This window comes from Terrapene carolina, unplaced genomic scaffold, assembly GCF_002925995.2.
Source record: "Terrapene carolina triunguis isolate 2854851 unplaced genomic scaffold, T_m_triunguis-2.0 Scaffold58, whole genome shotgun sequence".
Lineage (NCBI taxonomy): Eukaryota > Metazoa > Chordata > Testudines > Emydidae > Terrapene > Terrapene triunguis.
Genome location: NW_020664409.1, coordinates 1,078,079 through 1,102,974, shown reverse-complemented (window position 1 = coordinate 1,102,974; position 24,896 = coordinate 1,078,079). Strand labels below are relative to the sequence as shown.

General features: G+C 40.8%; 2 protein-coding genes across 2 annotated transcripts in view; one reads left to right on the top strand and one right to left on the bottom strand.

Annotated features, from left to right (window-relative positions):
* Nucleotides 1-10,379, top strand: part of TXNDC5 (thioredoxin domain containing 5) — a 38,519-nt gene extending 28,140 nt beyond the window's left edge. Inside the window, exons 7-10 of the mRNA XM_026660128.2 lie at nt 1,623-1,763; nt 3,887-3,969; nt 8,983-9,112; nt 9,668-10,379. Of these exons, the coding sequence (XP_026515913.1) occupies nt 1,623-1,763; nt 3,887-3,969; nt 8,983-9,112; nt 9,668-9,790 (477 nt within the window). The 3' untranslated portion in view covers nt 9,791-10,379. The remainder of the gene's footprint in view (nt 1-1,622; nt 1,764-3,886; nt 3,970-8,982; nt 9,113-9,667) is intronic.
* A 510-nt stretch (nt 10,380-10,889) lies between these two features.
* Nucleotides 10,890-24,896, bottom strand: part of BMP6 (bone morphogenetic protein 6) — a 154,916-nt gene continuing 140,909 nt past the window's right edge. Inside the window, exons 5-7 of the mRNA XM_024206782.2 lie at nt 15,568-15,644; nt 12,836-12,946; nt 10,890-12,744 (exon numbers count right to left, since the gene is read on the bottom strand). Of these exons, the coding sequence (XP_024062550.1) occupies nt 12,595-12,744; nt 12,836-12,946; nt 15,568-15,644 (338 nt within the window). The 3' untranslated portion in view covers nt 10,890-12,594. The remainder of the gene's footprint in view (nt 12,745-12,835; nt 12,947-15,567; nt 15,645-24,896) is intronic.

Sequence of the window (24,896 nt, the reverse complement as noted above, 5' to 3'; positions counted from 1 at the left end):
AAAGAGTCCTATGGCACCTTATAGACTAACAGATGTATTGGAGCTTAAGCTTTCGTGGGTGAATACCCACTTCGTCAGACGCAGCTTATGCTCCAATACATCTGTTAGTCTTTAAGGTGCCACAGGACTCTTTGCTGCTTTTTACAGATCCAGACTAACACGGCTACCCCTCTGATACTCAAATAATAGTGTATTTCATCAGCACCACCACACTTTAATAGACATTACAAAGAGCTATGGTCACTTCAGAGTAGGCTTTCCTGACAAGATGGGTCTATTTTTTTGAACTACTTATCCATTAGTGAAGATAAAGTTGCTCCTATTCCCTTGGATCTTTCAGCTGCTTCCAAAACCAGAGGCTAAGAAGAAAAAAAATAAAAACTCTGCTGTTATGCTTGGTAAAGATGAGTCTCCTTTTTAGCCACTGCCTTGGTGAATTACAGATCTCTGGCAAGGTCAAGTTGGCCTTTATCAACATCATGCTATTCCCTCATGCTGAACTCCCCTCAGAATCAGAAAGATGTTTCTTTGGACAAGTATGACATCCAGAAATAAAACTTCCAACCATTTGACCCAGCAACTCCTGGAAAATTTTATAGTTGTCCAATGGGAAGGTCATAATACTGTTCAATAAGGGGGGGAACTGCTTCAGCCAGTTGAGCATTGTCTCCATCGTTGTCGTCATCTTCCTCCTCATAATAGAAATTTGGCATCATGTCATCAGTATTGGAAAGAGGTAGATAAGGTCTGCAAGGGTGGTTGAGAAAAAATGGGCAGAGCTCTGCCCTGCTGAAATGGATCAGAATGAGCAGGTACAGACTTCTCATGTGATCTTTGGTGTCCCTGGTTTAGACTGGGAATGTGGGAGGAGGGACAGAAGAGGCCACAGCTATTTGGACATGGACTATATGAATGGCAAAGATAGGTCTGCAGTGTCCACCAAAGGCATAGGAGATGACTAAAGAGGCGTGTCTTTTTCACTCTCAGATGGTATAGGAAAGTTTGTAAACAGTACCTTGAAAAGATATTCCAAATCTAAGGTACATCTCATAGCTCACACCTGAGGGGGCTGAAATTGACCCCAAAGACTTCTGGGACTTATTGGAATCTGAGATTCCAAAACTGAAGCCTTGTCAAAGGAAGTACTAGACTTAACCAACAGAACACAGTGACAACAGATCAAACTAAAGCATAGAGACTAAATCCAATAGTTTGCTGTATTTTTTCTTATACTCTGTTTACACACTGAAGATAATCTTTGTGACCCTGAGAACTAGAAACATGGGCTAACTTCTTTTAGAAATGAGGGGTCAAGATTTTGAGTGCTCCTAATTCCATGTTTTACTCTAGTCAGCTACTTTTTAAAATCTTGAATCTTTCTTTTAAATGAAAGTTTAGGTTCTAAAGTACAAGGGAAGGATTCCATGGCAAATTCTGAATCCTTGGAGTAAACTTAGTACATATGTTTACAGACCACAGAGCATTTTATTTTGAATATGCATATTACATGCTCTATTACAGATATTTACCATGTTTATCTTTAGATAAAATCCAAAACTTCAGAAAACTCTATTTGCTAAACAAACAATATGTATTTTCACAAATCATTTGATTAATTGTAGGCTGACCAGTATAAAGGAAAGAGGGATTTGGATTCATTAAAGGAATATGTCGATTCTCAGCTACAAAATGCCAAGAAAGCCCCAGATGCTGAGAAGCCATCTGAAGTTCCACAGCAGCCTGCAGAACCCACTCATGATGAGGTAAGTGGTACTGTGCTGTAAAATTATATCAAAAATCTTTATACCAACAGCTCTACTGCCACTCCGTCATTTACCACAAAGTTTTTGATGGCTAAAATGATAGCTTAGTAACCTGTAAACAATAGCTTTGTAAACCTTGCCAAAAATGTTTGCATGCAAAACTTTTAATAAAGTTAGTATTTAACATTGTAGTTTAGCAGTTGCTGTTGAGAAACGTATAACCTTAAGCCTTTCTGATGCTTTTACTAACCTGATGCATTGGAAAACTCTGAAGAAAAAAATCTGTCCATATGTCATTATAGTCACAGTAAATTGTTTAGCTAGTTGCATGTATATCCATCTATTGATAGATTTTAAAAAATGAACTTCATTTTTTTGTCTACTAAATTGCATCTTGTGTGTCTTTCACATAGTCAGAATCCTTGTGACATCACATTTGGTTGTTGTGGAGATGATTGTCACAAACAGGATTCTGACCTGAAATAGGAAAGAGACAGCAGGAATAGGTGAGCATCTGAAAAACAAAGTTACTGTATTAATAGGGAAAGGAAGGATGGAGGGGAAAAATCCCACAGAAGGTGGGGGAAGAGCAAGAATTGCGGAGGAAAACATGAATGTGATAGTGTGGCAGATTATGGCAGTAAAAGTTTTGAGTTTGGAATGACTGCATTAATTGTGTGTTGGAGCTACAGGGAGTCGTGCAGATTGCCAAGCAAATGGTAATAAAAATCCATTAGTACTCTACGTGGTCATACTTCATCACTTTAGGTTTTTATCTTTTTTTTAAAAAAACAACAACCACACACTTCTGCTTTTCATCTTTGGTTTTTATTGCAACTAATGTGCAAATATCATTGAGAAATTGTAACATCCACAAGTACAGCCTAAGTTCGGTTTATATAATATTTGTGGTTTGCGAAATAAGTGTTTGTTATGCCCACAAAATGTGGGATGGTGGTAAACATATAAAATTATAATACATGTGGGAGATTTTGTTCCTCTGGTAATTTATAGGTCAAAGTTTAATATCTAATTTTCAGATAAAATCAAGCTTAATAAAATAATTACATGTAGTTTCATGACCTAATAATATTTTTTGTAAATGTTGTTAACCAACATCTTTAATACTGTAATGTCGAATTTCAGTGTTTTATCTAAGATAGGGCTTTAGTGAATTGACTTTTTCATTTTAGATTTGACTGTTTTAATATAAAAATGAGAAATACAGAGAAATTTTTTAATTAAACTTATTGATGTCTTTTCCTCTTTGATTTTTGTTCTCTTAAAGTAAAAGATCCTTTTTTACTGGGGTAAGAAGTAGTATTGTAAGTTCCCTCTTTCATTTATTCCCAGTTGTAACCTGAGGCTTTTATAGAAAGTAGATTTGGTCAGTCATCACAGACTTATCATTTGAAGCCCGCCCTCTCCCGCACACAATTTTTAGAGCAGAGGTTTAATCCTTATTTGGTAGACTGAACTCAGTTTTATGTCAATTCAAACGACTAGACTACACATAAGCAAAATGCTGTCCTTTTTTGTTTTTTCCCACTCTCCTCCCACCATTCAGCTACCACTTACTAAAAAGCGTGTATGAAATCCATACTTGGTGAGGGGTTTGCATTTTACACTTGACATGCAAATGTTTGTTTCTAGTGACAAAAGTCTGTTTACATTACATAAAGTAACAACACAGTAGGAGAGCTTTTAAAGATATTATCAGAATAGCCTAGATAGCTCATTTAATTCACACATTACTATTTTTTTAACCCTTCAGATTAATTGTTAGCTCAGTGATTCCATAGGAAATTGCATGACAGCATATGAAAATGAAGTTGAAGGTTCATTAGCTGCTAGACACTTAGCCTTTCAGATACTACAAAGTTATATATTTGGGTACACTGCATTTTTCAAAAAATGGGTGAAAATGACCTTGAAATATTTTAATTTCTTTGCATATAAGGGAAAGATGTCATTTGGGGGTTAGCAGTGGCATACACTGCTAATCTTATTGAATAGATATCATGGTAGTGACAGCAACAGGTTTGTGAGTTTCTCTTTAACGTATTTCAGGAGTTCAAAGGACTGATTTCTTATACAGTTTTGAATTATGTTTCTCTTAACAGGCTACAGTCCTGTCTCTCTCTGAAAAAGACTTTGACCAAACCATTGCTAAAGGGGTTACCTTTATTAAATTCTATGCTCCATGGTAAGTAGTTTTTGTATAAATCGTCCTGAATTATTGGTATTTAGCTTTTTATTCATTATTTGGTGTGGGTTTTGTGCTCCTATATAATTTTTATTTAGATATATAAAATGCATTAAATCTTAACTTGTGTACAAAGCTTGAATAATTAAATATTTATAAACAAGCAGAGTGGCAACAAAATTCTTCTATCTATTGTCCCCCGAGAAAGACTGGCAAAACCCACCGTGCTGCATACCCAGAATCAAATCCAGGCTCTGGCAGACATGAGGGGAAAGGAGGGAAGTGACATTTCCTTTGAAGACTCACCACCTAAGAATGCCTTGACTTGGTTTAAACTGGCTGTTGCTTGAGCACCTACGGTGATCTCAGTTTTCTTGGAACCACACCAGCATAGAGGTGCTCTCTGCATCAGAGCAGGGCCCAAACTGTTTAGGACTTCTGAGGTTAGAAACTTCACCTGGAAATCAGTTGGGAGTCAGTGCAGATCATGGAGCACAGGTATAATGTGCTGCTACTGGAGTCCTATTTAATATCTTGTAACCAGAGTGCAGAACTAGCTGCAATTTCCAGGTGATCTTAAGGTGAAGTTGCATGTAATGCATGTTAGTTACAGTAACCCACCCTTGATGTGACCAGCATGGATGACCGTGGTGAAGGCTGCATTAGGGTTGTCAGGTGTCCAGTTTTTGACTGGAATGCCAGGTCGAAAAGGGACCCTGGCGGCTCCAGTCAGCACCACCAACTGGGGCATTAGAAGGGCTAAGGCAGGCTAATCTCTACCTGTCCTGGGGCACCGCACTGCGCCATGAAAGCGTCCGGCTCTTAGGCGGGGGCGTGTCACAGGGCTCCGTGCCCTGCCCTGAGCACTGACTTCGCATTCCCATTGGCCAGGAACCACAGCCAGTGGGAGCTGGGGGGGCGGTGCCTGCAGGCAAGAGCAGTGTGCGGAGCCTCCTGGGCCTCCCCGGCCTAGGACCCCGACCTGCTGGCCGTTTCCGGGGCGCAGTGCAGAGTCAGGACAGGCAGGGAGCCTGCCTTAGCCCCGCTGCCCTGCTGCCCGGGAGCTGCCTAAAGAATGCCTGCATCCCAACCCCCTCTGCCCCAGCCCTGAGCCCCCCCAAACTCGGAGCCTCCTCCTGCACCCCCAGCCCAGAACCTGTACCCCAACCCACAGCCCCCTCCTGCACTCCAAATCCCTTGGCCCCAGCCTGGAGCCCCCTCCTGCACCCCAAACCCCTCATCCCTGGCCCCCCCAGAGCCCTCACCCCCTTCCACATCTCAACCTGCAGCCACCTCCCGCACTCCAAATCCCTCGGGCCCACCCCCGCAGCCTGGAGCCTCCTCCTGCACCCCACATCCCCAGCCCCACACCAGAGCCTGCACCCCCCCCCCCACACCTCAACCCTCAGCCCCCTACTGCATTCTGAATCCCTCGGCCCCACCCCCCAAACTGGAGCCCCCTCCCGCACCCTGAACCCCTCATTTCTGGCCCCACCCTGGAGCCCCGCACCCCCAGTTAGAGCCCACCCTCTCCTGCACCCCAACCCCCAGCCCAGTGAAAGTGAGTGAGGGTGGGGGAGAGTGAGCCACTGAGGGAGGGGGAATGTAGTGAGTGGGGGCAGGGCCTCGGGGAAGGGGGTGGGACCTAGCGTGTTCAGTTTTGTACGATTAGAAAGTTGGCAACTCTAGTCTGCATGCAGTGGAAAAATTCCCAAATGATTAATTTATATTTGGTATCTGCTTGTTACTGGAATGCGCAGCACCGCTGGTACATGCAACAAGACCCCAATGCTGCAAACCTGTGTAACAAACATATCACTCCTCCCCACACCCGACAGGAGTGACAATTTCATTACTTTCTTCCACAAACCTACAAACTTCAGTCATATCTAGAGTGAGCCTCAGGCAGCTAGCTCTCCTTCCTGCCCCCATCTGTTAGTGGGCTCCACCTCACTGGCTCTGTGTTGGAAAAAGTTGAATGTCATTGTGTGCAGAAGACAATGTAGTTCAAATTTCCTCACACATCCTCCTATTAACCCCCAAGATGCATTGAACAGGAAGGGGTGATGGAGTAAAAAACTATTATACTAGTTGTATTGAAGTCCTAGTAGTTCAGAGCAGTAAGTTAGCCATATGTAGTGCAGCAGAACTAGGCAAATGCAACTAACAATTTAATATGCTTAGCAATCTCAGATTTTACTGTGGTTTATTTTGAGATGAGGAAATACTTTTTGTAAATGGTAAGAATAGCATCATGGAATTTTTAATTTGTACCTAGCAGAGTGAGTGATCACGCCTCTCAGCATGGCACTATTCCCTATTTTTACACTGCAGTTTCAGCACTGGCTGTGAGCCCAAGTCATGGTGTGGGATCCATAATCTACTGACCCTGATGTGTGAGAGCTACTCCTGAGCCAGGCTGAGAGTGACGGGGTGCTTCTGCTAGAGGGCCACTAGTGTTACCCTATTATGCATGAGAGATACTCTGGGGGAAGAAGAGAAACACAGTAAATTAAATTGTAAAATCAGAGTAAAACTGCTAGAAGACTTGTCATGGCTTTTTCTTACCCAAAAGATCAGCTTCTTATGTCTATTCAGTATTAATATAGATATTTGTATACTAAAAAACAGTGCTTGCCTTTGCTGTGTTGCCTTCTGCGCTCATTCCCAGCATACTCTGTTGCTACTTTCTTGTATCTTGTCTGAAACCAGATTGTAAGCTCACGGGGCAGTACAGTAATTTTTATACAGTGGTGATTCTTGGCATACTTTGGGTTCTGTAAAATAACTTGCTGACTTCAGTGTCAAAAATTAACTGCTTTTTTACTCATCACTGTAGACTCAATGCAGCTAAGAGGAAATGAGGTGAATTCTATTTAATATATATCATAAGTGGAATTGTCTACTGTTCAGCTTATACCTGTGCAGCGCCACTGAAGGCAGATGAGGTTGCACAGGACCAGATTTTGCCTACACAGCCTTTTACGGGCTACGATGCACAAGGAGGAAAGAATCTGGCTTGATGATTCAGAACCCAGATGTAGTTTGTGGGGTTGGGAATTAGTTTTCTGAGCTCAATATAAAGAGAATTGAGACACAAAAGTGGAATCCCAATAAGCCCTTTTTAGTTACTTTTCAGAGTAAAACTGCACTTTAAATACCTTCCCCTCTTCTCACTGGATTCTAAAAAGGGCACTGGTGCATGGGGCAAACTCCAGAAGAATGCCAGATGGCAGTTGAGGAAGGGTGTATTAAACATACACTACAAAGAATCAACCTATTAGCTGCTGCCAGAGGATAGATTGGTTATCACAAAGTTATAGTTTAGGAAACTGTTTGCTACATTCATGTAGTTGGTATCCTATTCTTAGCTCAAAAACCATGTCTGTGTATACAATTGTAGTTCATTGTATATAAATGACCTTTTTCCTTTCCAAGTAGATTAATTTGTGTTTGGCTAAGCAAATACTATTAGGTTGAGATCTACTTTTGCCCTTCAGTTTATTTTAGGTAAATATTAACATTAAGTTGCACGGTAGGTATGAGACCATCTTGTCTTAATTGTTTTTGTGCATGGTCAGTAATGCTTTTACATTCAGTGTATATTAACAGAAGAGTTCAAATATATACTTGTTTTCTGAATTGTAGAATTAAAACTCTGGCAGAGACTTCTCACCATCTTTGTCGATGCCTGAATCAAGCCTTAAGATACTCATGGGCTTCTGTAACCATCAACCTAAGGTGCAACTGAGGCAGAACAAAATGATTAATGCATATGTCTTTGAACTTTAATTCTATAGGGCCTCCAAGAAACAAATCCCTAAAAAAAGCACTTTAAAGTTCAAAATTTGAACAAAATACTGTAATAATCTAGTGGTGGCTATTCTTTTTTTACTTTTAAAATAAAATCTAAGGTAAAGACTCCTATATAAAACCTACATCTAGAGGCCCACATTCTACTGATGTTATGATAGTGCAAATTAATAATTGTGGTGTAAATCATCCATAGACCTGTCCACTCTGTCTCACTTGAATGGAGTTACTCTAAATGTACAACTGTGTAATGCAGATCAGAATCTGGCCAGTATGTTACGTTTGTCTGTAGAAAGCAAAAATCATAGGCAAACTACTTATTTCCAGATTTAGCCAATACTTAACAGTGGTAGTGGTAAAAACGATAAGCGAAGCAAATGCTATGTGACTTACCTGAGGATGGTAGGGGAGAAGAGAATCAATTTTGCAAAGAGGACAAAGCTAATGTGTGAAGGATTGTTTTTAGTTTTCAGGAAGGTTAAATTTAAGATGGAAAATACATTAAGCTACTTGAGTCCCCTTTATTGCAGAGTTTAGGGTTTGAGAAACGTTATGCATTTTTCATTAGCATTAATATAGGAACTTCAATTTTATAGTGCCAGGAGGCTACATTATTAAAAGGGGGGTGGGGTTGGGATAAAAACTTTTGCCAGGAAAAGAGAAGTCTCATTTATGTCATAAATTTTGTGCAATATGACTTAAAAACAGACACACCCCTTGAGATGTGACTAATCAATCAGTGTCTTGGGTTAGCTTTGGTGGGAGAAGGGGAAGTGACATGGTGGAGAGAATTAATGTACTGTACATGCCTAGTAGCTTATTTAAAACTTTAGAAGTGTAACCTTTTAAACAATGTAACAGTTTGTGCCTTGATATAAGCAACTTTATTTAAATATATTCTGTGATCTTTTTCATGTTTGCTTTTACAAGCTTCTGGTGGGTGAGAGATGTTCATACGCTATTTCACATAATACTGTACCAGAAGAGACTACATAAAAGCCAGAAACTATTTTAACCTTCAAATCATCTGGCTTATTTCAAATACAGCAGTGATCCACCTTGTCCACTTACTCACATAATTGTCATTTTGGCCCATATGATTAAGGAGGTAGGAGAGAGCACATTGTATGGATATCGTGATAAAGCAGCTGGGACCTACACTGGAAGATGTCTGCTGAACACATGTCTGTCTGTTTCTAGGTGTGGTCACTGTAAGAACTTGGCTCCAACTTGGGAGAACCTCTCCAAAGAACAATTCCCAGGTTTGACAGATGTCAAAATAGCAAAAGTAGATTGCACCATCGAACGTAATGTCTGCAACAGATTTTCTGTAAGTGTGGATGGTTTAAAATTAATTGGATAATCTTAAATAATTTGTACCCCAGGTTGAAGTGTCCAGTAGTTGGCCCAGGTGGCAGTTCACTGTAAATTTAGTGATCCTGTCACCGCGCTCACGTCAGAAGTTACTCTTGTCGTGCAGGGGGGAAAAGAGAGGGATGGTTGGTTACCTGATGGTTAGGAAAGTCCCTGTGCTAGTGAATATTTAAATATGTTATACAAAGTGGAAAAGCTTCAACAGGCAACAGAGAGAGACCCACTGCAGTGGTTAGGGCACTCACCGGGAGATGAAGATAGCAGAGCAGGGAGTTGAATGCCTTAGTGTGCTCAATTCTTTTTTTTTAGGTACCCAACTCTCCCCAGCAATGTACAGGGAGCCTGGTGCCTAACGCAGGGCTGTTCATTCCACCTGATGGCAGAGGGCCAAAAGTTAAGCACTGCTAAGCATACTGTTTGGGGTTTGGCCCCTAGTCTTTAGGGTGGCTGCTGGTGTTGTAAGGATGCTACTGAAGTGACACGGTTTTTGTTTTTTTCCCCCCTCTTAAAGGTGAACGGTTATCCAACACTGTTGCTTTTCCGAGCAGGGGAGAAAGTCAGTGAACACAATGGAGCCAGAGATCTTGAAACGCTGCATAAGTTTGTTTTGCGTCAGGCAAGGGATGAATTGTAAAACACACATGGATACTTCTGCCCTGACTGTTCTTGTACACTAATGGGGAGAGTTAAATGAAGTTAATGATATTGATTTTCAAAGGGTGGGGTTGGTTTTTTGTTGTTTTTGAAAACTGAATGTACTGACTTGTGGTATCTTCCTTGTGTGTGTGTTTTAAAGCCACACCGTACTGACACTTTCATTGTTTGTCAAGGAAAACTGGTAACAAGTAGTTACTGTGCAAATTGAGTATTTTCAGCATCAGTATTACTACATTTCTACCTTCCCCTGTGGAGATATAAATGGTTTCCTTTGAGCCTAAAATAGATGAGGAAAATCAAGTTAAGGGACTGGGTAAACTATTTTTGTCTTCAGGTTGAATTTGGGTAAAGGCTTGCTACCAAAGTACAGCTTACAAAGTGCTCACCATTACTAGAAAGGTACAAGCTACAGCTGTACTAATAAATGTTGCCTTTTCAACTGAAGCTAAAAACTCTGTCTTAATATAGCAGCTGGTCAAAAAATGGGAGGTTGAAAAAGAAAACACACCCCTTTGGAAGATACCAGGCTTGTTTCCTGTTAATATTTCTCTAGTCATCGGAGGCTGTAGCCATAATGAAAGTAGTGGTACTTTTACTATGTGCCTGAATATTACTGATGCCATAGCAGATGGGGGATTTTATAACAGTTCAAACAGGACACTTCTCTTCAATGCTAGAGGAGAGGATGTTATCATAACAACCACTTAATTATTTTCCAAGAGATGTCTACCTCTCTAACACCTTTAGAAACAACTGGTTGCAAATAATTTTCTGTACCATATTTCTCTTGCCTCAGTTTACTGCTAGAACCACTCATCTGACTTAACCAGCAGGAGCAGATGAACTCATGGTTTATTTAATAAGCAAACTGATACTTCAAAAGTGTTTCTTGTTCCTTAAAATGAGAAGCAAAACGCCTCTTCAGTACCACTGCAGTTCAGTTCCTGTTGCTACCTTTGAATGGGAGGACCATACACTTCGTTGCCTTGAATGATGACCTGATTGTGTGAGGTGTTCTAATACATTAAAGCCAAAGAATTTACAATGCAGACACTGTTAGTTTGCTAATGTAGTTGTATCTTTTCTTCTAAGGGGCTAAATTCTGCCCTCATTCATGCATCAAAATTCATTGACATCTCTGGGAATTACATACGGCAGCACTTTGCTCTAAGTCAAGTTGTTGTTTTGTGTCCATATGTAATACTGATGTAAAGAGAATTTTCACTAACTTACTCTTTCTGACAAGGACCACAGGTTCTGTTCAAACTAAAACTGGGTAAGCATGGAAAGTGTACAATGAGGGCTAAATATTGTATGGCAGATGTATTAGATAAAATGTATAGACGTCTGCCTTAAAGGAAGCCTTTATTAATGTTTTTTAAAACTCTTGTGAAGCACAATCTCATGAGTAGCCCAAGCTTTGGCTCATGAGTTTCTTGTATAAAATCAAAGTAGTACAATTGTTTATACTGAGACTTTCTAAATAAAAACTTTTTTTAAAAAGCCCAGTCTTTCTATAAATGTTACAGCACAATGATGACAACTGCAATAAATTATAGCTTGTATTTACAAGAAGCTTTTTTAAATGCAAGAGTTAGAGGTAAGTGCATTTAATACAAGTTTAACATTGATCAGAAAATTCATTGTTACTATTAACATTGGGAATAAAACTAGTCTATTAGAAGCTATGGCTAAAATGTGAATATACCCTTTAAACCAACTTCTTAAATGCAATTTCCTTTTTGGCCAGATAGTTTTACATAAACTGCATCTTCACTAATATGCCCACTCTCCAACACAGGAGCTGCTTCGAAATTTATGTATAAACTTACAGTTGTAGAACTGTCCTGATTGCAGCCTCCTCTGTGGTGGTACAGTTGAGGAGCAAAGAATGTTTGGAATAAAACAGAACAGGCTTAGTTGATGCATCGTGCAGGAGTTATAGAATCTAAACAAGGTAGGAAGCTGCACAAGAACAAATTTATAAATTCACTGCCTAGTTGGAACATTCATCTCAAAAAAACCAGGCAGGGAGTGGCTTTGTCCTTATGTAACTAATACATGGTGCAGTTAAATATCTAGTCAAGTCTATGGTTCAGCATATGTGTTTGGAGAATGCAGAGGGTCAAAGGCTTGCTTTGGCACAACTGAAGTTGCTCTTTATCAAGTTGGCTTCTGGAAGAAACCACTCATACTGATGTAGCAACTATTCTTTAAATAGAAGGCACTTCCTAACGTTGGGGTTGTCCAACGTAAAATGCATGATGGTAAGGTATTAAAAGCATAATTTCTATATTTTACTACTACAGCTTTGCTTTTTGTCTACAGGAGACACTTTTTCAAGGCTTATATGTAGCAGATGCTGGTTTGGTAAAACTGAAGTGCAGACTGCCCAACTGACAAGGCCAAGCTCCTCTTTTAAGTTTCTGCTACTCTCAGGGGAGTTTAATACCATACAGGGAATGATTGAAGCTAACAAAATGTGTAGGGACAGATTTCGTTTTCGCAAGCCTTGCAGTTCATGTTTTTGCAGATCAGAAAGGCTGCCATGCTGTAGATCAGTTTGTTTGTTTTTAAATCCAGCACCTGTTCCCGTTACAAAGTGAGTACAGATCAATGAAGAAGTACCCTGCTGCTTCCTCTCATAAGGCGCACACATTGTGTTTTAGAAGTCTGTTTCATCTCAAGAGCATTTGTTGACTTTCTCCAAGGTCAGGTAGCTATAATCTAGAAGTTCATGGTAGAATTGCACAGTAGGTCTGGGTGAAGAATGTTTGTGCATCAGTGACATCCACACGCTCTTACTACCATATTCCTATATTTTTTCAAAATGACATTGGAGTTATCATCAAAGTAAAGAACTGATATGGCATTTAGTTTGGTAGGTGCACAACAGGGTTTGGGAACGTATTCGGGATTCATAAGATGAACCTGTTTCAAAAAAGAAAACAATTTGATTGTACCAACTAATCTGATCTCCAACTTCACTTGTAGTTTAGCACAAGTCTTTCTATATACTCACCAAAGTTTGTACAATGGCATGATTGGTGGCATTCATGTGTGCATTGAGTGGGAAAGAACATTCTCCATCACAGTAGTTTGCTGCATAGCCTTTTGGTGCAATTATCCAATCCTTTGTTAGGAAATAAACAGAAAATATTTCAGTGGAATTAAAGTTGCCTGTTCGATTTTTGTAACAGATGGCATATAGAGGTAACAGTATGCAATTAAGCCTGATTAAAACTTGTGTCAACTGTTGATGGAAAATTGGGGTTTTGTCAAAATTGTCATAAAGTGTCACCTTTGCATAGAAAACATTATTTTGATCAAAAACAAAAATTTGGATTAAAAAATGGCACCACAGTGCCTTGTACTTCCACTCTTGGGGTTGGGCTCTCTAGCTGGAACTGCATCTCCCATGATATACAACAGCCAGGGACTCTTATGCTGCATGCCCTGTACTCACCAAAAGGGGTGAAAATGTATCCTGGGAAATTTAGTCCAGCCAGAGAACATCCATAGAGAATGGGAGCATAGGGCACCCATCAGCCACTGCAGTGCCATTTTTAATTTGAAGTATTTCAGCCAAAAGCTGAAATACTTCAAAGTTAATTTTTCCATAAAAAACTTCCCACAAGAGTCTTAGTTTTCATTGAAGCTCTGCACACACACATAGTTCTGACCACCGCTGTATAATCTGGTTGAAAAATCTGAGAGCCCTGATACTCTATACAAGAGAAGGTAATAAATGTGGCGTTTTGAAATGGTAGCATATATTTTGAGTGCTGTAGAAAAAAAAAAAAACTTATTTTTCTCACCCTTGAAGAAACATGATTGAAATACAGAACTACTGCTTCCTACCTGTACCCCACTTGCTTAAGATATTAACATTGTATAGTAAGTACACACACCAGTGCTATCTTTTGCTCAACATTCTGGAATGCTGTGTTTAAAATGAACCTCATCACCTGTCACCAAATTTAAATGCACATCACTTTCCTGATACATATTTAAATTCGACTTGTGAGATTGTTTCCCCAGCAACCAGCTATTCCAAATCAATATCTACTTTAGTTTGAAGAGACAGCTTCTACAGTAGCGGTAACTGTCCTTTTAGATAAGTATTACTACCTGTTATAAATTTGACTGTCGGGTGCTGATTTGCCAAACATACAATTTGCATTAAACCTTGGGCTCAAGGTTTAGAATAAAAATAGTAATGACCTACTTAAGAAGTTACTTGTAGATGTTAACCACTGGCACATGCTTGATCATCGTGTTTTAGACATAGCTTGATTAAGGTATATAGCCTTAACTCTCATCATCATGTGAAGAAACCAAAAGCTTTCGTTGTGAAAAACAAGCATCTAGCCCTCATGCTTGTGAAGAGAAACTTAAAAATCATGACTTAAGTATAACAGGTGCAGTGGGAGAAGCAGCAGCTTCCATGACCCAGTGAAGAAGCTACCTGACCTACATCCCCCTCTGTAACTCTGAGTACTCAATCTGCTGGGAGGAGGAGGAGGAGCTTGAAGGCCCTGCTGCACACACAGAGCTCATCTGCCTTCTCTTGCTGCCCTAGGGTCTGCTTCTTCATCTTCACAGATCAGATTTAAGGGGAAAGGAATGGTACTCGTGCCACCCACCCATAATGCTTAATTTACAATGTCACACTTGGTAACGGTGTTCTTCATATTATAGTCCCCCTCCTCAGCTGGTTTTGAGCAGCAGTGAAAGTTAATATTGACCTTTAAAACATCACGGGGTCTGGGTTAACATGACAGTGAGATGAGTTTGGGCAGGTCACACCTCCCAGAGCTACTGTTTCAGGTTGGCTGCAGACTCAGTGTATTGGTTACATGCAGGTCATATGCTGACCGTTTTCTGACAACTTTACTTTTAAAAATAAAGGGGGACTCTGAACAGGATGGCAGCCTCCAAAAGTAATTCTGGGTTGTGATCCATTCCAATTTAAGCCTTGACTACACCTTAGTACATTGGCCAGCTTCCAGGGTGATGCAGTGCCAGTTGTGGAACTATGCTGGAATTGTGTGCAAGCTACATGCTACCCCTTCTATGCTCCCAGGATGAGTACACTTGTGTGTAGGGGTAGGAAGGTTTGAACTGAATTATAGTCTCAAAGATTTTAGCTATCGCCAACTAGCCCTTCATTTATAATAATTCTTTACTTCTGTTACAAAAGTGCTCCAAAATTTCAAACAGATGAGAAGAAAAATCTGTGAAAAAAAGAATTCTTTGAAAGGGTTCCAGTTTGACATTTTGTGGCCTAGGAACAGCACTGATCACAAAAAACTTACATTGGTTTAAAACAACAATTTTAGATAAATCAATCTAGTTAAATCAGTGCAAATCTACTATGTGAACACACTTTATATACAGTTTAAACCAGACTGGTAGTTGCACTAGTTTAACTAAAATCAGTTTTTCTATGTGCATACTGGGTCTCAGACTAGATCTACAGGCCTAATTACTATCCTGCTGTCCAGCAATAGGATGGCTGCATAATACAATACCATGTGAAATATTAAATATCTTAAGATTCCCAAAGGAAGTTTGGTGGTCTATCTAATCTGAAAGCTATCAATGTTTGATCTCCCCAATGACTAGTTTTAATGTGGTGGCACAAGGGTCATTTTAAAATGTGCTAGTAGTGTCAACTGGAATTACTATAACATTGTTTAGATAGTATTTCATAATAAATGTCTAGCTTACTCAGAGGGAAACATCACATACCTGCCATCCCAAATCTTGGAAGCTAACGAAAAGTTCATGCTTTCGGCAAGCTGTTTTTAGGTCACTGCTATTGTAATCTGTTAGGAGAGAGAAAACAACTCACTTAGAAGGTAAAACTTTGGCAATCATAGCATCATTCTAAGGAGCCGCTGGATACATTTTTCCTTGCACTAAGTCCTGAACTGTGAGAGGTGATGAATACCCTCAACAAATGAAGAGATGAAATTACAGAATTGGATTGGGCTTTTCAAAGGAGTCAGGCACCTAACTCCTTTAGGCTCAATTGAAAATTTCAGCTGTGGTGCCAAATTCTCTTGTCCCTGTGAAATACTTTCATAAGTATCTGTTCCCACTAGTAAACACAGCACTTGGTAAGCACCTGTTGTGTGCTGCCTTCTCGTTAGAGCCTCTGGTTAGTGGATATGTTTATGCACTTTATAGCATATTTCAAAAAATATTCAAGATCACACAGTAATTGCATCCATTATGTTTTTTATAAGTGTCAATCAAAACTTCAAATATATCCATATTTGCTTTGCATATCCAGGATTCCTAAGCCATGAGACAGCAGTTCTCTGTCCTTGAACAGATACACTACGGCTAGCAGCAGAGACAAGTTTTCCCCCTCCTTACTGTGTGTCTAAACCCAGACTTGATAGAGAGTGCCTCTTCGGCTGAAATAGTAATTTAGTCTCCATCTCACCTTTGGTCTGAAAATTACTGTCCCAGCTATGGGATTCAGCCTACTCTCCAAACCTCACAATGCTCTTGTTAGGTGTCATCTAGGCTGTAAATGACATGGTATTTAAAGAACTTAATATTAAGTTGTTCTAATTGCTAACATAAATTGCAGCTGCAGAGTGGCAGACACTGATCTTAGTGGCAGAAGCTGTAGTAACACAATTTTGGCTACTTAGAGGAGGCTTGAAATGATTCTACAAAATGCAGGTTTTGATTTCCAGTGGAGTTTCACCATGTATATTTAGTAAGAAGTGCTTTTCAGCATGAGTGTGCCTGGAACTGCCACTCAAAAGAAAATGGAGGAGTCAAGCACTGACAGAGAGGTCTTTCTCTTCCAGCTTGCCAGCACAAATCCAGCCTGGGCTGGAAGCAACTGAAAGTAACCACCACACAAACCAACGTCACAACTAGAAATCTCAGCAATGATGAAAGCCAGAATGGGCCATGGAAACAGACCTCACTTTTCCATGTAGGGTTGGGACACTATGCTGCCCCAGTTACCTGGAGAGACAGAGCAGTTCAGGTTCCAGCCCTGCCCAGGCAGCAACATGACTAACTCGTGCATTTATTTTTTAATGAAAACAACGGAATACTGAGCTGCTCCTGCTTTCTCCTATGGCTACATGCAGCTTGTTTCAGGGGACAGATAAGGATAAAAATGCAGTACTATTTTAATCCTCTTCTAACAGTCGCACCTAGAGGCCCCAGCACAACAGCCCTGGCTAGCCCTGTACAAAAAACACAGTAAAAAGACTGTCTGTCATGTCTCTTATAAGCTCTTCGGGACAGCAACTAAGGACGGGCAGGGAAAATAGCACTATTTCCCCCATTTTACAAATGAGAAACTGAGGCAAAAAGGAACTAGGGGTAAAATTTTCAAAAGTTACTTAGGCACTTAAGTCCTATTAGCTTTCAATAAGTAAGACTTTGACTCCTAACTGTTTAAGTCATATTTGACAATGAGACTTACAGTAATATCTTCAAAAGCGCCTAAGTGACGTGCCCAAGGTCTCACACATACAAACTGTGGCAGACCCAGGATTTGAAACAGGGCTTCTGAACACCAGTCCACTAACACTGCCTGAAAGGCCAATGCAGCTTTCCATGCACAGCAGCTGGGATAGAAAAATAGTTTTAGTTACTGTTTCCTTGGCTCTGAAGAAGTTTTAAAAGCTACAAGTGCAAATATTTATTCAAAAGAAAAACTAGAATACTAAGGCACATCCTAGTGACATTAAGGCAACATAGCATTACAGCTGGGTCCTGTTAATGCTGAGGTCTCAAAAACCCTACACCTCAAAACAAACCTAGCCTCCAAACCACCTAGAGTTGTTTTTAGATGCAGTTTGGGTTTTAACTTCCAGGATTACATTTCAGACATTCAATAGCTTCACTTCACTCAAAAATTTAATCAAGTTAGCAGAGTTCGCTAACTGGCTTCTGTAGAATAAACATACTCTATTTCAGCAACACGTTATAGTGAAGACTGAGGTGGTGTTTCTATACAAGTCTCTTTTCAAATCAGACAGACTGAGTAGAAATAATCCATTTATGATGGAAATAAAAGCAACCCAGGAAACTACAGACCAGTTAGTTTAACTTCTGTGCCAGGGAAGATAATGGAGCAAATAATTAAGGAAATCATCTGCAAACACTTGGAAGGTGGTAAGGTGATAGGGAATAGCCAGCATGGATTTGTAAAGAACAAATCGTGTCAAACCAATCTGATAGCTTTCTTAGATAGGATAACGAGTCTTGTGGATAAGGGAGAAGCTGTGGATGTGGTATACCTAGACTTTAGTAAGGCATTTGATACGGTCTCGCATGATATTCTTATCGATAAACTAGGCAAATACAATTTAGATGGGGCTACTATAAGGTGGGTGCATAACTGGCTGGATAACCATACTCAGAGAGTTATTATTAATGGTTCCCAATCCTGCTGGAAAGGCATAACAAGTGGGGTTCCGCAGGGGTCTGTCTTGGGACCGGCTCTGTTCAATATCTTCATTAACGACTTAGATATTGGCATAGAAAGTATGCTTATTAAGTTTGCAGATGATACCAAACTGGGAGGGATTGCAACTGCTTTGGAGGACAGGGTCATAATTCAAAATGATCTGGACAAATTGGAGAAATGGTCTGAGGTAAACAGGATGAAGTTTAACAAAGACAAATGCAAAGTGCTCCACTTAGGAAGGAAAAATCAGTTTCACAGATACAGAATGGGAAGAGACTGTCTAGGAAGGAGTACGGCAGAAAGGGATCTAGGGGTTATAGTGGACCACAAGCTAAATATGAGTCAACAGTGTGATGCTGTTGCAAAAAAAGCAAACATGATTCTGGGCTGTATTAACAGGTGTGTTGTGAGCAAGACACGAGAAGTCATTCTTCCGCTCTACTCTGCGCTGGTTAGGCCTCAACTGGAGTATTGTGTCCAGTTCTGGGCACCGCATTTCAAGAAAGATGTGGAGAAACTGGAGAGGGTCCAGAGAAGAGCCACAAGAATGATTAAAGGTCTTGAGAACATGACCTATGAAGGAAGGCTGAAAGAATTGGGTTTGTTTAGTTTGGAAAAGAGAAGACTGAGAGGGGACATGATAGCAGTTTTCAGGTATCTAAAAGGGTGTCATAAGGAGGAGGGAGAAAACTTGCTCACCTTAGCCTCTAAGGATAGAACAAGAAGCAATGGGCTTAAACTGCAGCAAGGAAGGTTTAGGTTGGACATTAGGAAAAAGTTCCTAACTGTCAGGGTGGTTAAACACCGGAATAAACTGCCTAGGGAGGTTGTGGAATCTCCATCTCTGGAGATATTTAAGAGTAGGTTAGATAAATGTCTATCAGGGATGGTCTAGACAGTATTTGGTCCTGCCATGAGGGCAGGGGACTGGACTCGATGACCTCTCGAGGTCCCTTCCAGTCCTAGAATCTATGTAAACTATGTAAGTCTTCCAAGAGCAAACACCTAGCCACAAAATGATTTTGAGTTAACATATTATGGGGGGGGGGGGAGGGACTTTAAGATGATTTTGGTGCTCAGCATTAGTCTTCAATGAGAAATAAGCTCTTTGCTTAGGAAAAATTTGCAGGGCTTCTGCTGGTAACAAAAGAGGTGCTGAGCATGTGAAGGCCACCATCTTTGTGACATTTGTGGGTGGACAGAAATGAAAACATTCTTGCCTTTTGTCAAAAGTCGAGAGAAGATGGGTCTGAATCAAATGTAAAAAGGTGGAGGGCAGGAAGAGTGAGAGAATATGAATGAGAACAAAGGCAGAGTTCAAGCAAGAGAGGGCAGAAGCAAGAAATGCTAAATAAAAATTTCTATGAAGCACAGGCCGTCCTGAATTTTCTCTCTTATTGGATGAGGTCATCACCACATGATGCCTCACTTATTGTTTATAAATCTGTGTCACACTACTATGACCAATAACGCATGTTATCTGATCCATGTCCCTGAAACAACCACCCCCTGCCTGCAAACACAAATTGTCCTATCTTCCTCCCTCTTCAAAACCTATTTTCTCTTGCTCTCCAACAATGGCTTCTATTCCTGAGCCCACTACGCTCCCCTCTCTTAGTTTCTATTTTAAAATATCAGAACATTTAAAGTTGCATGGTCTAGGACTCACATTTTCATTTGTTTAACTTTCATCCCGCCTTCTTACTTTCTCATCTCCATATTTGATGTTTGTCTAATTTGCACTTCAGGGCAGGGATCATTTGTTTTTTAGTCTCTTTAGAACATCAAACAAATGATAATGCTACATAAAACTAGGTTTATGAGATGTCCCAAGTGTTTAGGAACAGTCCCAATATTTGGGACTTTGTTTTATATAGGCGCCTATTACCCTCCACCCCCTGTACCAATTTTTCCACACTTGCTCTCTGCTCACCCTACTTAAAACTTCTAATAGCTAGCAGTTCTCAAATCTATTATCATTGAATAGTGGCAGTTTAAAGGCTGGATCCGGGGGTTGGAAGCTCTAGACCTATTGAGCGGGTCCTCTTCATGAGAGTACAGTGGATTGGTCCACCCCTCCCTTCTGGGGCCCTGTAGCTAAAGCACAAGACTGAGAGTCATCAGATTGGGTTCTACTCCCAGCTGTGCCTTAAATTTGCTGTGCGACCTTGAGCAAATCACTCAACATCTGTGCCCCAGTTCCCCATCTGTAAACTGAGGATTCCGCCACTTACATAATCTTAGCGTGTGGTGTGTTGTGAAGCTTGATGAATAGTTTGTAAAGTGCTCTGAGAGTTTATACGGAACTCGCAATTGAAACACACAGGAGTTATCTACTCCCCTCTTATGCCCCAGAGCCACACATTACCAATTGCAGGTGAGAAAGGCAGGACCTCATAGAGAGAGATCCACAGGTTTGGATAATTTAGGAAAGCTTTAGATAAGTAGCTAGAAGTTTGGATGGTTAGTTAAACAGGCCTCCATGCCAGAGTCTCATCAAACCTTAAAACCCACATGAATTTGGGGCCCTGCTCTTGGAGGTTCATCTAGGTCCCCTTTGGGTTTAGCGAGTCTGCCCCTGTGGTTTAATAGTTAATGCCAACTCAGCACTTCCAATGTGCTATATTTTATCGCTTTGCAAGCTATTCTGTCTCAGACTGAAATTTAAGAAGCAATTCTTCATTTAAAAATACCTTCCAAGACAGCACAGTTGAGCAGCAGAGTTGAGGTGGCTTGTTTGCACTGAATGCTCCCTTAGTTCAACCCTAGAGAAGCTGAACACAAAACCAACTTTCTGGCGAGCACAGATGTCTCTTTTAAAGCTGGACACTGACATTTTTGTTGTTTAACGGGGAGGGAGTATATAGTCTGACCCTAATGATCTTCCTCCTACGAATACTTATGCACCAATCTTAGATTTCCTATAACTTCTCCCACGTTAAGTGCTGGCAGAGAATATATAAATATTTACTGAGGTTAATCCTTCTAAGAATACTCTGACTGCTCCCAAGGTGCCAGTTCACTGGATTCCACAGGATTATTAATTGCCACCATGCTTCTAAATGGCTTTGACAGAGGTCTCTGGGCCAGCCTCTTTCTCTCAGTGTTTGACTTAGGTGATTTGCCTAGATAAAGCTGGTGTAAACTGATCATGCAGTTAATAATAACCCACTTAACATGAAAGCCATCTGCTTGGGTGGGATAAGAAAAGATGACAGGTTTAAGTACACGCGCACATACACAGACAGATCAGAAGCAGAGAGGAGGTGGGAGAAGTGCAAGCTGTTCTGACTGTGCAAGGCACTCCAGCTGTAATGCAGCTTTCTCCATTGCATGGCTCTCTCCCTCACACACAGTCACCTCCAGTCTGACAATATGGATGAATGTTATACTAATGGGAGATTCTAGTGCAAGGCAATCATGTTATTCACAAGATGATACATCTGTGCCATCCTGGACATGTCCGGCCTTATGTGTTGTTTTTATTTAGTGATGCACTAGGAATTAAGTACAAAATTCAGTTCTCAAACACGCATGCATTTTTCCTCCTGAAAGTGAAAGGAGCTGTGTGCTTCGGGGGGGGAGGGGGCACTGCACTGGAAATGTGTTCCCTGACGTTCTAATGTTCCCCAGAGGGTACCTACCATGGCCTCTGTGCCTGAAACAGAGGAATGCCAAAATGGGTGTCACATGGGTTAAATTCAAAGTGGGAACTGTTGGCAACAGCCAGAAAATCTTTCAGTGTGACCATTTACAATCTCAGGAAGGTCTTGGGAGCATTCTGTGAGTGTGCTTACCTTAATGGAGATCCCCTAATGATAACACGCTGTTCTGTAGCAAGATCAAAGAGACAACACTTTGCCCTCTGAAGATCCACTACGGAATAAATTCATTAGGACCCTGATCAGACAGCAGAAACACAAGTATGTTTCTGACAGTCGCCATAACTTCCGGTTAAAATTAGAGTCTGCATGGTCTTTGGGAGTCAGACCTAAATATACTATAAGTGAATTGCTTAGCTTTCGACTCTGATCCTGACAGATGATACGGTTTTAGATGAAAGGATATGCAAGCCCCTCCTACAGCCAGGTATGCAGAGAGACCACCCTCGCCCCCCAGTGCTTTAAGGCAATAGCTGGTGTACAGTTCTCTGCCTTGGCACACAGAAAATACTTATTCCTCAACCCTCCCCCCTGCCCCTGCCAGTGCATCCTCTCTTCTGCAAAAGGATAGTGTTTGGCCCCAAGCATAGATTGATGGAGGATCTCATGTCAAAGCAAATACACATCTGTGTACATTAGGACTTTCTCCCCATAAATTCAGTTCTGCTTTATAGGTCATAACATGTTTATAATACAGAGGAACTAACGTTCTTGGAGGGAAAAAACACCCTTTTCTTTAGGTTCTTATACCATACCCATCACCTGGGTACTGAGTCCTGAACAACATAGGAACAGCAGAGAAAGCACATGAAGGCCCCAATCCTGTATTTGATAGCACAGGAGCAGACTGCTGTGCCTGCATGGAGCCCCACTGATTTCAATAGGGCTCAGTGCCAACACAGCCGTGCACGTCATGAACTATCAGTTGCAGGACTGGGGCCTTGAGGATTGAGATGCATGTGACAAAATCATTATGCACTCTGATTGAAACTGACAAGCTCCTTGCCAGTAGTGGGGGTAAGTACGGGAAAAGGTGCAATCCACTATAAAGACACCAAACCAAACATGTTAAGACTAAGTTGTTGAATGTATCAACTTCACCAGGCCTGGCAACTTCTCAGCTGCCGTTTTAAACACTGATCAGAAGTTGCGGTAAGAGGGTGCGGGGAAGCAGAGAAACCAAAGGGGAGAATGAGAAGAGAATCATAAGAGGAAGAAAGCAACCCCAAAGATAATACATTCTGGAAATGGACTCGAAGGAACTAGCCTAGTGACATGAACTCACCATTACGTCCAGATGTGACAGTGCTTTACATCGGAGGCTCCATAATGCTAGGAGATCTCAGGATAGCAGGAGAGCACAGGGTGGAGAGGAAGCCTTGGCTCTGAAATCTCCTGAACTTTGGTCCATTTACACCATCATCTTTTCTTTAAGAATTTAGACCTAGTTCAGCAAGGTGCTCAAAACACGTGCCTAACTTTAAGCAGGTGAGTCATCCTAGTGACTTCAATGGGACTGGTCATCTACTTACGTCACTAAGACCTGCTTAAAGTTAGGCATGTAGGTAAGTACCTTGCTGAACCAGGGGCCTTAGTTTGGTGAACTACCTATTCTATTCTCCTCACAAGCCTTTAAAAAAAGATCCATGTAACAGAGTTTGCAGAAGAAGAAAAAAAGTCTGAAATTACATGAGATTCAATACTGTTGAGAGCCATTAGAGTTTAACCGGCTGGGATGGTAACCCTCAAAGTTTGCTATCGCACCTAGGGTGACATCCAGGGCTACATTCTCCTTCTGTACCCATGGGAGTTCTCCCAGTCTCATTGCATGTCAATACATGAGAAAAGTGCAGGGGCATGATTGCAAAGATTTTTTTTTTTAAACCATAGCTTTTAAACCTTTCACTATTAATCATGGACCAAACCATAAAGCACTCCCTGTGTAGTCATTAGATTCTATCATCTTAACACAGGCTATTAAATCAACCCTGGATTAGGAACAATAGACTAACAGTACTACACTAGAAAGAATTTCTCTTTCTTTTTCAAATAAGCCAACCAACATCTCAGTTTTAATTTTTCCCTTTTTTTGAAAATCCACAAAGGTTCAACATTACCTTGTTGACTACTAGTCTGCCAAACCCCAGGTTTTAAATTAAAGTTGGCTTGAGCTAAAGTGCTCAAAAAAGCACTTGAAACCACAAAATGACTAGTTATTTTTTCCCTTTTGTTATTTTATAATCTGAGTGGTTATAGTCAGAAAAGCGATTATGTAAAAACGTCCCCCTTTTGCCCAATATATCTGCTCCCTCTGGGGCTTTGAATCGTATCTTCTGATTTTAAAGTAGTAAAAGCTTGTTTTTGTCAGCCAGCTCTGCAGAGTTAATGGAAGTGAAAGTGGAGTCTATTCTGCCTCAAATGTCATCAGCACGAAATATCAGCCAATTTCCAATTCTAGAATGAGACTCTGCACTTAACATTTCAAATGTGCTGTACAAACATTAACAGCCCTCACATCATCATTGAGAGGGAATGAAACACCTGGCTCTATCTGAATATATTAATTATACACTTTGTGCTAAATGGTTGAGCCTACTGCTTTTAAAATCTGTATGAATAAGATGTGCTTACTTACATTACTGGGGGCAAATTGATCACAAGGGTAACCTAGTGAACAAGCATGACACATACTTTTGCAAACAGTCACTGAGGAACTAAAGCTGGTCCCAATGGAGCCAAGTCCAATGATTATACCTGTGGGATTGGATGTGGCTTCTTAAAGGGGATACAGCCTTACAGCCCTGCATGGTGGAAGCTAAAGCACAGTATGCAAGCAAGTTGTGATTATCAGGGCTGATGAAACGCCAATATATTAATGCACTCTTGAGCAAGTGACCCCAGAGAGAGAATTCTTGGATTCACACACACACACACACACACACACACACACACACACACACACACAC